The sequence below is a fragment of the Schistosoma mansoni genome, chromosome 2 (assembly GCF_000237925.1).
Source record: "Schistosoma mansoni strain Puerto Rico chromosome 2, complete genome".
Taxonomy (NCBI): domain Eukaryota; kingdom Metazoa; phylum Platyhelminthes; class Trematoda; order Strigeidida; family Schistosomatidae; genus Schistosoma; species Schistosoma mansoni.
The window spans coordinates 15,906,332-15,921,785 of record NC_031496.1 but is presented as its reverse complement, the minus strand read 5'-3'; the positions used below and the strand labels follow the sequence as shown (position 1 = coordinate 15,921,785).

The 15,454-nt window shown below is 34.9% G+C and overlaps 1 protein-coding gene across 1 annotated transcript in view; it reads right to left on the bottom strand.

Moving 5' to 3' along the window:
• Positions 1 to 13,919, bottom strand: part of Smp_212080 (hypothetical protein) — a gene marked incomplete at both ends in the record, with an annotated part of 72,373 nt that extends 58,454 nt beyond the window's left edge. The window contains 11 exons of the mRNA XM_018795841.1: positions 240 to 357; positions 4,051 to 4,172; positions 7,023 to 7,147; positions 8,739 to 9,062; positions 10,736 to 10,861; positions 11,859 to 11,935; positions 12,221 to 12,380; positions 13,389 to 13,520; positions 13,552 to 13,679; positions 13,716 to 13,779; positions 13,812 to 13,919. Of these exons, the coding sequence (XP_018650113.1) occupies positions 240 to 357; positions 4,051 to 4,172; positions 7,023 to 7,147; positions 8,739 to 9,062; positions 10,736 to 10,861; positions 11,859 to 11,935; positions 12,221 to 12,380; positions 13,389 to 13,520; positions 13,552 to 13,679; positions 13,716 to 13,779; positions 13,812 to 13,919 (1,484 nt within the window). The remainder of the gene's footprint in view (positions 1 to 239; positions 358 to 4,050; positions 4,173 to 7,022; positions 7,148 to 8,738; positions 9,063 to 10,735; positions 10,862 to 11,858; positions 11,936 to 12,220; positions 12,381 to 13,388; positions 13,521 to 13,551; positions 13,680 to 13,715; positions 13,780 to 13,811) is intronic.
• Positions 13,920 to 15,454: the final 1,535 nt, after the last annotated feature.

Sequence of the window (15,454 nt, the reverse complement as noted above, 5' to 3'; positions counted from 1 at the left end):
TTGGACACGAACCCAGTAGCTAAGTGGATAACGCGATGGCGTTTGGAGCGAACGGTACTGGGTTCGAGTCCCAGAGTGAACATCAACTCTGAGATGCAGGCACATCCAGCGGACGAGTCCCAAATAAAACGAAACGCGCGTCCTAGATTCCACTGCTAGCCATTATCCATCTTTGCCTATTATTATTATTATTATTATTATTATTATTATTATTATTATAGACAGTTATATACACTTACAGCATTCCTTTTGATTGTAAATTGATTGGAAAATAACTCCCTTTATAATACAACATGGATTGATTGATACCTCCAACATGAACTGTTTGATTCGGGGTCTGATTAGCGTTATCTTTAGCTATTAAAATGTAATTAATCAAGAGGATATTGAGAAATACGAATCACAACTACGCTTGCAGCATTAAAAAACGGAAGTGAATCGTATTTTAAAATTAAAATAAGATTCAAAATAATTATGTATAGGATGCTGAATACGATGCGCTGATAGACATAACAATATATAGGGGATGATAATATCAATTGTCCATATGAATGACACATGAAGGAATCCAAGTCATTCGTATCAATCTTTATCAAATGAAACATTTAGTACCTAATCTGTTTATTTAAAAGAAATTCAATCAACAGGTTAAACCCAACAAATAATAAACGGATATAATCATACGAGGATTTATGTTACGAATTAGTCTAACAATTTTTAATCAACTTCGTCATAAATGACAAAATTTACCGATAAAGACAGTGAATCAAAACGTAAAAACAACTTGTAAATGAAAAATAGTAGGCCTCAAAATACTACCAATTAAATTCAACTAATAACTTTATTTGTTTGAAACTGGAAAAAAAGTCTGAGGATGATAAGTACTAAATTGAATGAGAACAAAGTTTATTAATTTATTTGCTTGTGTTTATAGTTAATTTTAAAGGGTAAAAAAGGGAAGGAAAATGGCTGTGAACAATGTCCCAGTAAATATAGCTGCAAATTTTTCAGTTAATATTAAGTAGAAAAGGCTAGATAAAGGAGAGATGTCGCTGTACTCTGGTCACGAAGAGGAAAATGCTCTGCACACTCAAGGAGTTGCTCTAATGCTGCCCAGAGAAGCACGAAAAGCACTTTTAGGATGGGAATCTCATAGATCCAGGATAATCAAAGCATCATTCAAAACAAAGAAGGAGGGGATCACAGTGAATGTCATCCAATGTTATGCACCCACCAATGATAGCAACGACGACGATAAAGATCAGTTCTATGAGAGGCTGCAATCAATCATAGCTAAGTGATCAAAGAAGAACCTCACAATCCTGATTGGAGATCTAAAAGCCAAAGTCGGAATGGACAACACAGGATATGAAGACACAATGGGACTACATGAACTGGGAGGGAGAAATGAAAATGGGGAGAGATTTGCAAATCTATGTGCATTCAACAAATTGGTTATAGGCGGCACAATATTTACAAACAAACGCATACACAAAGCTACATGGATCTCACCGGGCCACACTGCAGAGAACCACATAGATCTTATTTGTATCAACAAAAATTAAGAAGGACAATGGAAGATGTGAGAACCAGGAGAGGAGCTGACATAGCTTCAGATCACCACTTGGTTGTATCCAAGATGAAACTGTAGCTAAAGAAACACTGGACAACTGGGAAAACAGCATTACAAAGGTTCAGTACAGACTTCTTTCGAGATACTAACAAAATCAACCAATTCAAGATAACTCTCAACAACAGTTTCCAAGCTTTACAGGATCGACTGAGTGGATAATACTGGTGGGTGGCCTATACTCCTCAACGAGGGGTAACAGGCGTAAGTAAGTAGGTAATTATTCACTTATTAACCCTATTTTTTATATGAGCGTATGTGTGTACACTTCTTATCCTATTCATAAAATGTCTGTAACTTATTTTTGTCTGACTATAAATATTGATTAACTCTTGATCAAAGCGAGTTTGCTTACCCGCCATCTCCAATGCGTGTCGTTTTTGCTTCGCTCTTTTCTATTCGCTTCATCCCTCTGATTTCCTGTTCAGATCAATGAATGTTCAAAATATATGCATTCAAAATCCATTCTCGTACTTCTGACTTATTCAACTCCGTTATTCACCAACGTGGATTATATCATTTATTACATACGAGGATAGGCAGGATGTATATTTTGACGACAATCATTCACACAACCAAATTGGGAGTCAGATCGATGGCACAACAAGTGTAGCCGTTCTTTGTCTTCCCCCAAATTCTGAGCTTCTGAATTCCTCATAACTTCTTTTACTTTTATCTCACTAATTTATATTTTCTCCTGGAATCGTATCTTCGATGCCTAATTTTTCAATTACCACTGATACCGTTACTGTTTATACTATCTTGGGATTTGGCCTAGTGATTTAATCTTCCTGTGTTAACGGGGTATGGCAACTTGAACTAATGTATATATGTACCAGGTTCTATGTTGTCACTAACTGACCGACAACATCATTAGCATGTAATCGGAATCAAGGGAAGCTTTTCATTACTATCTAACAGCTATCAACCCAATGTTTATGGAAAAAAATTGAAATGAATAATGATATTCTAATTCGATGTGTCACTGTTTCTGAAAATATAACACTGTACAAAACAATTCATGTTTTAGATATCAAGTTGAATAGTTCCCAATAAAATTCGTTTTATGGACTTCTTTATATGTTAATAGAAAATATGATTGCATTTTGTATCAACTGAAGCGAGTGGAAGTTTCCATGATTGTGAGGGACACATAGTTTACAACATAGTTAAAAAATGACACTTCTACTAAGACTTTTATCCTTAGACATTTTCTGAATATATGGAGAGAACAATCATCTCTAGGAAGGTAGAAAAAACTACATATTATGAAATGAGTATCATTGGCATGCAATAACTAACACACACTAATTAGACGACCTTTATTTCTACTGTGATATACTCTGCTTCAATGTGTTTAGAAACGACATTTTTGACTACTTACATTTAATAAGTAAGTAAACAAGAAATAGAAGAAACTTTGTGGGAGACAGAGACGAGAAGCCTGCAACCAACTAATTACTTCATTCATATACAAAAACCGATACTTAAACTGTCTGATTGAGACACTATTACAAATAAAATAAACATTTTGAACACTCACTAGCATGATCGAAATTCCTTTGAAAATTTACAGCTGATAGCCAGTTAAAATGGGAAGCAGTCGTCAAAGCTTCGAAATAAGCTATTGTAAGTGACATTACACCTATAACGGTATGAAGTGTAACAACTTAGCTCAATGAATGTTTCTGTCAGTTCACTGTTGCTCATGAGAGCGACTGATGGGGATTTCTTAAAGAAACTCATGGATGGATAGAGTAAGACAAGGAACTTATCTGAGAGGGTTTAAATCTAATGGTTTGATTTAGACAGAACTTTAGATTTAATCCATACAGTTAGCAAGATAACCGAAATAAATGAATCTATTTTTCACGCAGTTTTTAAAAATCCTCAGTCGAATAAATGCATCTCCTAATCTGAAATCTTCAATACTGTTATTTTATACTGCTTATTTTATACCCCGATTTTTTTACAGTCCAACCACACAACTCCAACTCTTATGATATCTTCATTTATCTATGAAACGATTACATCTGACTGACTTAGAAGGGTACCGTAAGATTGTTGACAGGGAATACTGATGGCAAAAAGACCTTCCCTACTTATTTATACAAATAAACTGAAAATTCCATCCAAACGATTATTACAACAACTCCGGTCAACATTGTCGGATAGGAGTGAGTTCTTTCAAACGTGAAACGGATCTTATGATAACAACATTCTTTTTACTATCGATGAATAGACACTTAAGATCTCGTATTTTATTATTGATATAGCCTGAAATATACACGTTTCTGAAAGGAATTTTGAATTATACCATGACATCAGTCAATGTAAATCAAACTAAATATGAATACTGAGCAACAAACAAAGCCATAAACTTCAGATATGAAAAATACATTGAAAAGGAAAATACTTACATAATTCATCACCTGGACATGGGTTGGCTAAAGATGTTTGTATGTACTGTCCGAAAGCATTTAAAAGCTCATGAAATATTTTTGTTGCATGCTGCCTCATATCGTATGAAATACAAATATGCCTAAAAACACAACAAAATAGAGAAGCGAAATAATAAATGATACTATATTTTGCTAATATTGTAACGTAAACGAGTCTGATAGAAATTGGAAATAACATCATATGTTGTAGTCTAATTACAAGGTTTAGTCTCTATACTTTATTTTCAAGTAAACGAAAGGATACTCGAGGTACCCTTCTGTAGACTGGGAATTCGGGTACTGGAAAGAATTCATGAAAGGAAAGTTCTATAATATTGGTTGGTCACATACATTATTATATATACCAACTTATTTAATCTTCACTGTCCATTGAATACTTCAAACCAAGTTTCTATATAACTACTAGTTTATACGATTCAAAATAGTATGCACTACATTCTGGTATTAGGTGAACAAAGGTAAGCGACAGAGAGCCAGTGACCTAGGTTTCGTATTAGTTAGCCCACGTCAAAAAGGTGTATCAGTAGGATTCAAATACTCTACCCAATGTAGTAATATTATGCACTATAGAGTCTTTTAGACAAACGGCTACATTTTAACTTGGTGGATAATAATCCAATCAGCAATAAAAACCAGGTTAAACGTTGGTTACGACTCAGTGATCACCTCTGCAATAAATAAGTCTTAATGGTGACTACAACACAAGGGGCATCAGTTACAGCGTGTTTGGAGATACATCATATCGACGAGTGCAAGTGAACGGAGCCCAAAGCTAGGAACTTACTTCTGATACCCTTAAATCCTTTAACATTAAAACGAAATGTATAGCATCTCGATCAATATTATCTTTATAAACTTATTCCTAATGATAATTTCAGTACCTACGAGATCCCAAGTTCATAATACATGATGTTGGTACATTTGTCAGTGCAAATGACAAAATATAACACGAAACATTTCGTCTAAGTTCATATTTATTTTAAAATACTGACCGTAAAAGCAGGAGATTAAATATAAACCCTAGTCTTTATTGAATGCTCTCTACTTAGAATAAATTTTAATCAGATCAGTATAGATTGTCAGATTTGTAACTATAAAACGAATTGTCAAAACAAAATACAAAAATAAAATGTCCCGAAATGATGCTAACGGTTAGTTATCCATGATACCAAAATTTTCGACTATTCATAAATGTAGTGAAATAATCGATAAGTTGTATACTAATAACTATTTTCAATAAATGGGTTTACTTAATATTCATTGAGAGACGATAACTGTGCTTAAATGCTGAATATGAGCAATTGTTATAGTAGGTGACTAACAACCTCTATACAAAGGTGTTCAGTTATTACATTGCTCAAGGTTTCAGAACCACATAAGTCTTATGTGAAATGTTTATTTACATCACAAAAATACAGTACAGATCAGGCATGGTTAATGACGTGTAAATCGAAGAATGTATAATTACAGAGATTTGATTTTAGAACTGTTAAAGCGAATAAGAAATAGTTAGCCTGTATGGTTTGATTTCAAAGACTACTTTTGTTTAAAGCTAAAGACACCCTGCAGACCGACGTAAAAGCGTCATTGACGATTTACATACTTTAAGAGGTTTCTTGTCAATCTAATTCACAGCTTACATACTCTCAAAAAAATTGTGGTAAAAATAGATTTGAGGGAAGAAATTCGAAATAGTAATAAGTTTTGTACTCACAAACAAATTTTTCGACGAGTTACAGACAAACTGGAAAAAACTCAATGAACTGTCAAGTCACACCTATAGGTTGATAATCGAGGACCTCAACTACTGAGTAAAATCACAATGTAAAAGTCCATCATTTATTTGAGTTAAAAATGATTCAATTGATGAGACGAATTGAGTTTATCCTTACGATATGAAAGGCATTGTTTACAGTAAATATTTAAAAGGTTTACTGTGTGCGGAGATAAAGAAACAATTATTTAAAGATTATTACAGCGCGAAAGATACATAACAAACGACAATAATTTAAGCAATAAAAATAAACAACTTACTACAAATAACTTGCTGTGAAGTGATAATACTTGAATTAATCCTATTTACACGTTTGTAATCACATCCCCTGATATGGCCAAGAGTGAGGAGATTACGTCCCCCCACCCCCACCGAAATGCCCTCTTATGGTAACGCGAATATAGCCACTTCAGGGAAGTCCTACTAAATGCCTTCTAGTACCAGGGGTGTTGGTTACGAAATTGAAAGGACGAAGAGCGAATGTCCGGTACTTAAACCGGTCGAGTGGGTGCTGAGGATCCACCTGGGGGGGTGGAAAACCCTGGTTCCTAAACAATGATGAACACGGGATCGAGGGTTCTGAGGGGACGAATGGTGTATGAATCTATTATTGGTCACCAGCTTCCCTACGATTGCATCTTCTAACGTTGCTTGATTGCCTTGTGGATTAGACTTTTAGGTAGAAGCCTCAGAGTGTGGTCCCCTATAAAAACCATCTGCTTCAGTCTGTGCGCTCGGGGAGTATTCCGAATCACGCACAAATCAATTATTTGTGTGTTGCATATATATTTTGGTGCCTCTTTGTACAAATGTTCATGCGTTTAAATAAATAGATAAATAACCCTACTTTTAATGGCCACTTACAAGAAGTAATTTCAGTAACTTTTTGGTTTACCAATGAACAGTACACTCCTTAAATAAATGCTCCCTCGTTCATAATCACTTTGGTTATGGTAGTAATATTCTAAAATCTTAATCTTCTAAAAAACCGATTTCCTGATTGATAAATCAAAAATATATTTTTATTTTTAATTTAATGTCTACCTCATCAAATATATTAACCTTAAAGATCCATGAAATAAGATGATGATTCCGTTTAAAATTATACTCTAAAAAATAAGCATATCAAAGTATAATTAAGTAGTTTGAATCTTACTTAACTAATTCAGGTTGTTCCACAATTTTAAATAGAACCTCTAATGCCAATGCACGTTGCCATAATAACTTATTCACATCCAAAAATCGTATAAGCAACGAGAGATAGATTTCACATTCTGTATTCTGAATATTTTTTTTAAAAAAGTATAAACAGAACAAAAAGCAGTTTTTTAATGTTAAAAATTTGACTATCCAAACAGAAAGAATTGGAATACTAATTAAAATACGGTAGAAAGTACGATGGTAGTTTTCCCGTTGCATAAAATAACTTCCAATGATAGTTGAAGTATAATTAGTTTGGAAAAAGATTGGAGAGTACGTGATACTACTTGACTATACAGACGAATACTCCTAACTTCAAATGAACATGTACAACTTGCAATCTATTTATTTGGGAACCAAAAATTTGAAAGTTAAATCTTGAACACAGCATCCACTTAAGAAATCAAATGAGACTAAACTAGGCTAATGACTATTGTAAAAATGCAATTGTTTATTTACAACGCCTTTGGAAGTAAGTTTAGGAAATGTCATATTAGAGCATCTGTGAACACATTATCAACGATCGAAAAAATCAACACAAAATTGTGAAACATAAAAATCGAAGTAGTGAATATGACAAACATATTATGTGGATCAAATCATCCTCAAGAGGACGGACAGATCAAAATATAAAAGTAATCCAAGATATAAATGGTTGTTTGTTTGAATAACGATAATCTGAATGACAGAAATTAATGGCCCCATGTAACAGTTTGCATGAATCACAATCAATTGTATTTGTGAGGATGATTTAACTCTTATTCTTTTTATAACGTTAGAAACCATGACTTAGACTAACTTTACTTATAACTGATCTTTCTATAGTAAAAAATAGGTTTAGTGGGTAAATAACTGTAGACTAGGAAGGAGTACATAATTCTACTTTGCTCTTTCCTCATGATACTTAATCAATCCCCACGAGCACGGATATACATAAGGGGGAATCCCAAGTCAGTCAAGCACCAACGGAAAGCTTGTCATAGATATGCGTTAGCCCAAGCTGGGATACGATATTGGGAAGAAGAGATGGAAATAGCAAGATTAACAGAGAAAGAGATCGAAATAATGTAGTAGTAATGATAATGAGAACGACTCAATATTGAGAATACGATTAAAAAAGATATATCAGAAAGTTACGTATGAAGGAATGCTTAAATCCATGATCTAATGGAAGATGAATAGTTAATGCATCTGAGCCATTGTGAATAATTCTAAACTATGTCCACCAACGTCTCCAACCACTAATCATGGTTATCTTTCAGACTCTGTGTTGAGTAACATAACCCAGACCAAAACAATCGAGTTTCTCCGTTAGGCATACACTTCACTTTCTACGTCAAAAAGTTGTTATCCAACTCCCAAAAATTTACAAAGCAACTAACAACCAACAACGGAACGAAGACCCAGTGACACGATGACTAATTCAGTTAACTATTCCGATACGTCCCAGGCCCGCTAACTAGAGAGAGAAGTCCAAGTTCAGAAGAGGGAAATATATTCCACAAGCAGCCAGAAACACGAACAACAACGACGACCCTAGTCGGAAATACACTCACTTATATATTGATTCATACACCCATGTTTATAACTGAAGTTATTGAATCATATATATATATATATATATATATATATATATTCATTTCATTGAACAGTTGAGTTTAACCCAACTTACCAAAAGATGAAAGTAATGATTGACGATGACAATCACCAAACGTTTCAAACGAACAAACAGTGCGAAATTCGGTTTTTCACTATTCATCATGTCATTTGAAACACCAGACGGTGATGACAATGATGACAACGACGATGCTACTCCACTGACACTAGTTAGTGCAGCCGTTGCAGCAGCGAACGCAGCTGAGGCAACATCTGTTATCCCACCACCACCACCACCAGATGTAGCCAACGGAGTTAAGTGTAATTTTAAACTTGGAGAAAATAATTTTATCACCAGCGGGCATAAATTCGTTTTCAGTAAATAGGCAAAAGCAGGATGCTGTGTTGGAATGTAAAAAGAGCAGGTTTCATTAGTTAAATACCATATACAAGTATGTAGAAGGCAACTGATAACGATCAAACAAACGCTAGAAACCATAACGTAATAAACAATTATTTTTTCCTAACTTCAGTGCACCTTCATAGTTTACGACCAGTAAATGATACATATATTTTAACATCTACTAGTAAAATACTCGCCTATTCATTAAATTACTATACTATGAACCAAGTTTCAACAAACTTCTGTTACTCTTAGCCCTCATCTTTATACTCAAAAAGGGTGCACAACAAATAATACATCAGTTGAACTAGTTTAAGGACAAAGAAGCTGAGATGCAGTACAGTTGAAGCCAGTCAATCGGACAGAATTTGTGTAATAGTGATGTGAAACCTGATGCACTTAGGAAGAATATTTTAAAAAATCTACTACTCATCCGGCTACAGTATGTTAATAATTCACAATGAGTTGCTGAAGAAACACTCGTACAGCAACCTAGAGTTCCAATGGAGAACATAGTTTTCATAAAGATAATCAGTCATCAATAATCTAAATCTCATCACTTCATCATAAATTGATATTGTTAACAGGATATAGATTGGATTAAAGCATGTTCCGTGCAAGAATATGTTGGAGCTTGCTGACTGGCTGCTCATTAACCAATCAGTGCTAGCAGATACTTGGAGGAGAATCTAGAATACTAAAGTTTTCCTGCTTGTATTTCCTACTTTCACCCAACTGTGTTTACTTGGAATATAATTACGTTCCTGTTCAGCCGTGTCCTGGTTAGGGGACTTGTCGAGTGAAGTAGTGTCCAAGATTACTAAGCAGTAAGAGTAACTGGGTCGTAACAAGAGAAGTTATAACAGATATGCCATACATTTTTCTTCAAACTCACATTATGAACGAATTTTATATCTATAAAAATAATACTCATGGTTGACTTCTATTTTCATAAATACTATTACTGTGCATATTATCGGGCTTATCTATTTATTTAAACATAGACATTGGTACAAAGGGGCACCAAATAGATATGCGCCACATAAATCACTCGGTTTGTGTGAGGGCTGGGATACTGTCCGGGTGCCCAAACCAAAGCAGGTGGTTTTCTTAGGGGGCCACACCCAGAACCTTTGACCTAAAAGGTCTGATCCACAAGGCAGTGGGGCAATGTTAGGAGATGAAGTCCTATGGTAGCCGGTGACCAACAGTAGGTTCATACACTATTTGTTCTTTGAGGATACTGGAGCCCATATGCACCATTGGTTTGGAATCAGGATTTTCCAACTTCTCTACGTGAACCCTCCGTGTCCACCAACCCAGTTAAAGCGCCAGACATTAGCTTTTCATCCGCTCGATTCTGTAAACAACACCGTCGCGAGAAGGCAGTGAGTAGGAATTTCTGGGCAGTGGTTGTATGCCCGTGGCCATATGAGAGCATTTCGAGAGATGACTCTCCCCACCCTCGCCCGTACCAGGGCTGATCTGCGGGAACATGATTTTTCTATGCATATATGCATTGTTCATAAGAGTTGAAAATATTATTAGTCTCATTCGCAGGTCGAAGTCAGACAAAGTTGTGATTAGAGTTGGATTCTTAAATGTACCTCGCAATTAGGATGGAAGCCAACAAAAAGCATAGTTACTAACACAGTCAAATTACAACTCACCTGACAAAATAAACTAGGATAGGAAAAGATAAGCGATTCAACTAGCTCCAGACCCAGAACTTTATTTATCTGCATTGTGCCACATAACCAAATACATGTATCGTCACTTATCAGTAGGCAAACATCCTACAGAAAAATTAACAGAACAGGAAGGAACTACTAATAAATTAATATGTACAGAAATAAGTGAATACTCAGTGAACTCATATCAATTACCAATATATATTACAAGGTAAAAAAAATTACATGAAAACATATCTCTTTTGTACATTAGCAAGTAAGGTTTGTTTATACGAAACAACCATTAGATCCTAACTAAGTTCATCTATCTAAATTTCCAGTATCAGTCAAATTTCGACAACTTAGGGGTGTGGTGTATTCACGAGGTTTAGAAAGAATACCATATTTCAATATTCTATATTGTAAAATTTGTAACCAAAATACAAAGCTCATCTTTCATTCTTATTAGTATAAAGTTTAATAACAACTGACGGTACAACTCACAAATAAGTACCAATAAACAATTGATTTTAGGCTGAGTGCTACTGGGATCCAAACTTTTGAGTTTTCCCTGTTTAGTTACTGCCACAATTACCAAAGATTTTCAAAAAACAAGTTCACCGAATTCTGAATTTAACACAAAATTATCTACAGATAATTTGTACATGTAAAGGACGGGAAGTAAACTATACTCAATATCTAAATAGGTCAGACCTGTTTTTTGATTGATCGCACCTAATATTCGTGTTGTTCCGTTGTACTATTTAAACTTGGACTAATATTAATTTGGTTATTTATTCTCTGAAGAAGTGGCCTACACTGAGTCACGAAACGTCAGATAATCTAATTTTTCTACTCATTAGGATATTACAAATATATTATTTATTCATAACAATCTACCCAATGCTCAATGTATTCAAAATTATCAAATCAGAACTTGGTAATGATACTATATAGTCAATATCATCCCAGAATACCATCCACAGAAGTATATCGAACGTGCATAGTAAAACAATAAACGATATACAGCTTAAATGAACTAGTAAATGTGATATATGTATCAGACAAAAACCTTGAAAGTGTTAAGTGTTAACTACAAACGACCGAGATTGGAACCGCTCACCTGAAAAAGCATATAGGCATCCCTTTCAGAGGACTTTAAGTCCAGAGGATTAACAGGAAGAATGTCGTCGATTCCAGCTAAAATTTTGAAATTAAAAAACGTAATATAAAAAATTATTAAAGCTCGATATTAAACACTATCAATAAAGTGCAAGTCAAACTAATACCTATATAGAAAAACGAACTTAAGAAACAGTTTTTTTCAATGGTAAACGCTGATGTAATTTCGAGACCAAATTAGAGAAAATATCTGATAGAATGTAGCAAATCGACTGATATTTTTTTGAGTTACGGTTTTGTAATACTAATAACTATGGCCCCGAAAACATGATTTCCTGGTTAATTGGAGAAGATTGAACTTACATGCAGCTTTATGTTTACTTGAATCCGTAGGTTGTATGATCAGCTCTTCCTTGAACACACGGTCGAAAATAGCACTCGCACATTGGCGAACAGCTGCTGCTGCTGTGTTTACAGTGGCCGGTGACTTTGAAAGATGAAGCTTCAAACATATGGTGAAGGCCTAAGAGAAAAATAAAAGAGATTGTTTTAGAATCCAAGCATAGAAATAACACACTAAAGGTTTGGGGACTTATTTTCAAAGCATGTTCAGGAATTCAAACTTTGCTTACTTATTTAAATTTGACCACACACATCAGACCTTTCTTATAACTCAGTGAATTGAAATTGGCAAGATTACAGGGAAATATTTAGTAAGAATTAACAAACTAATTTTGTGGCTAGTGCGTACGAGGAGAACGTCTTACTTGATGCTATCCTAACTTACTCAGTCAAAGTGAATTCTGTAGACCCAAATTATGTCAAGATACCTTGAGGATGAAATGGTGAGAACAATAACTAGGTGAAAATACATAGTAACACCATAAGAAAATTATAATTCACAACACAAGGAGAACTAGATGGTTCTATCTGATCGCTGGTCACTTAGAATCTGAAACCAGTGATTTCTACACTCATGTCTCACTTAGATGACCAACAGATCTATCAATATGTAGCCACTAATATCGCGAACCGATACCACTTTTTGATTAGGATATATTTCTGTTGTCTAGACAAACGAATAGATCAGTGATAATGGTGAGTGGGGAAGCTCAAAACTAATAAAACCTCAGATATCGACACGGTACTATAAACGATTCATCTATTGACATTCATCTGTGCTTATCAGAGGGAGACAAAAAATAAACAACTTCTAATTGTCATGAACTACAATTGTATCAGCTTCGTAATTATGGTTATTAATGGCAAGAGTAACAAAAGCAGTGTCTTCGAATCATTAACACATTAACTATGTAAAGATTTTCATTTGGTTGCATAGTAAGTCAGAAAACCATAAGAACACAAATACGAGACTGTTAAAAACAGGTAAACATGTTAACTTGAACTCCATTGATAATTTACACAACCACTAACACATCTAAATGGGATAACAAAACCTAGTTGATTGCGTCCACATAAACATATTTCGAAAACTAATACATAATACCAAGGTTTAAAGCACAGGATTTACTTTTGCAAGTTGAGGTCCACGTATCAAGGATGAACTTGTGAGAAGCAATATGGTCGTCTGGAGTATGCGTAATTCCTCTACATTCGACTCTGCAAGCTGCCAAAGTGTACTAACGACAGCTTCAGAAGCATCCTGAACGAGTTAAAGACAACAAATAATTTACCTCTGACAAACACTTCTGATTGATGAAACGCTGAAGTGCTGTTAGACACAATACTATTATTTTCTGGTTTTTTGAAAGGCAACCACTTAAAAATGGGGAGATCAGAGAACTGCACGATCCCTGTAAGGCTATACTATGCTTAAACAAATAAACCGATCACCAACCTTCTCGGAGTTCAGTATCACTGTTTATGATAGCTCTTAATTTAGGAATTTGTGATTCAGTTGCCTAAAAAATGTCAAAAGTTTGAATATGACTACTTCTTTAATAGGAACAAATCGCCGCTTTGTTTCTGAAATAAGACTGCGATAATCTTGAAGCACATTCTCAGTGAATTTGAGCAATGATGCAGTGTCTCTGTCCGACATAAGTAGACTCAACACAAAATTTAACAACAAGTCCAAACTTTGAATCCAGCGGGGTCAACCTTACAAATCTCTGTGCATCGTCATAAGAAATTATCGTCATAATAGGAAACTGGATTGGTAATTATTATATTGTTTTCTCGAAACCTAGACCACATATGTTCAAGACTGCGTAAATAGTAAAATCATCGATATGTAATAAATTATTATGAACAAAACCTCTAATTTAGTCCTTAATAGCGAAACCCTGCACAGATGATTAACTTTGTCTAAAATTGTAAAAGATTCTCGTCATTATTTGTAGCTTTCAAAACGTCATTCTATTAGTTCGATTCCCTTTGGTGACTTCGAAATGTGGTTCAAACTAATATGCGTAGATCGATTTGTCATATTGAATATGGTTCAGAAAATACGTGCTCCAACACTAACATCTTGTTTTAGCTCACTATGCTGTTACTTCCAAGACTCCTAACATGCCGTCTGCATACTTTCCATTTTAGGTTCCAGGCATTTTTAGTGTGTACTGGAATGCCAGATGATTCAAGCATATATAAAGACCCCACCCCTGTTCATAATTTAGTAGTACCAATATAATACCACTGAGCTCTAGACAAATCATCCAGAGGTCACTGAATATCGAATAGGTTGCCTGAAAGAGTAGTCTGTAGAAATATGGTCTATGTTCGTAATTAGTGTTGCCATAATGACCAACCTAATCCTAAAACTGTAGATTTGTCACGACGTGACTACTGTAGGGTCACTGAATATCGAACAGATCATTGATCCCTGCCAAGGTCAAGGATAGTCAACGCGCACAAATCAATCGTACGCCATGGACTGGCCCACGCGGCAGTGGTTATTCTTTCACTTCTGTACTTCCGTAGTTGTACCTTAACTAATATATTCTTGTGATGACGTCCTTTGTGTTGTACAGTCTCCATAGCGTCCATTATCCTTTGATGCGTCGATGGTTCAATCCACGTAAGGGCTGGTCGCGAGGCGTGACTTCAGCGTTAGTTGGTTCGTCACCATTCTCGTCTAACTCTAGTAGGCCCCCAATCATTTCGACATAGAACATCAACGTTGATGTTCTACAGTAGCTCGTCTCGTTGAAACTGTCAGTAGCAATTTTAGATTGTGTAGTTTTCCTACGTTTGGCTGGACGCCTACAAGCAGGGGCCGTTATGACAGGACTCTAACGTAATCTTTTATATACAGTAAAGTGATTATTATTATTTTCTTCTGCTATTGATTTCTAATGTTTAGCAGCTCACGTTCAGTTGAGTTTGTTCACATTTAATTTGGTTAAGCCTTTTTGTATGTGCACATCGGGAATTTTAACTTATCTACTACCATATTCGAAATATTTTTTATATTCTGATTTCAGTGTATATAAACTTCTAAAAGCACTACTGTATTCTTTTGACCTTCCATTCTAATCTTCTCTATGATAACCTGTTGATGAACTGAATTTTAGGAAAAATGTCACTTGAACATAAACAAACTGTACAATTATCACTTCTCGATCTGTCTGTTGT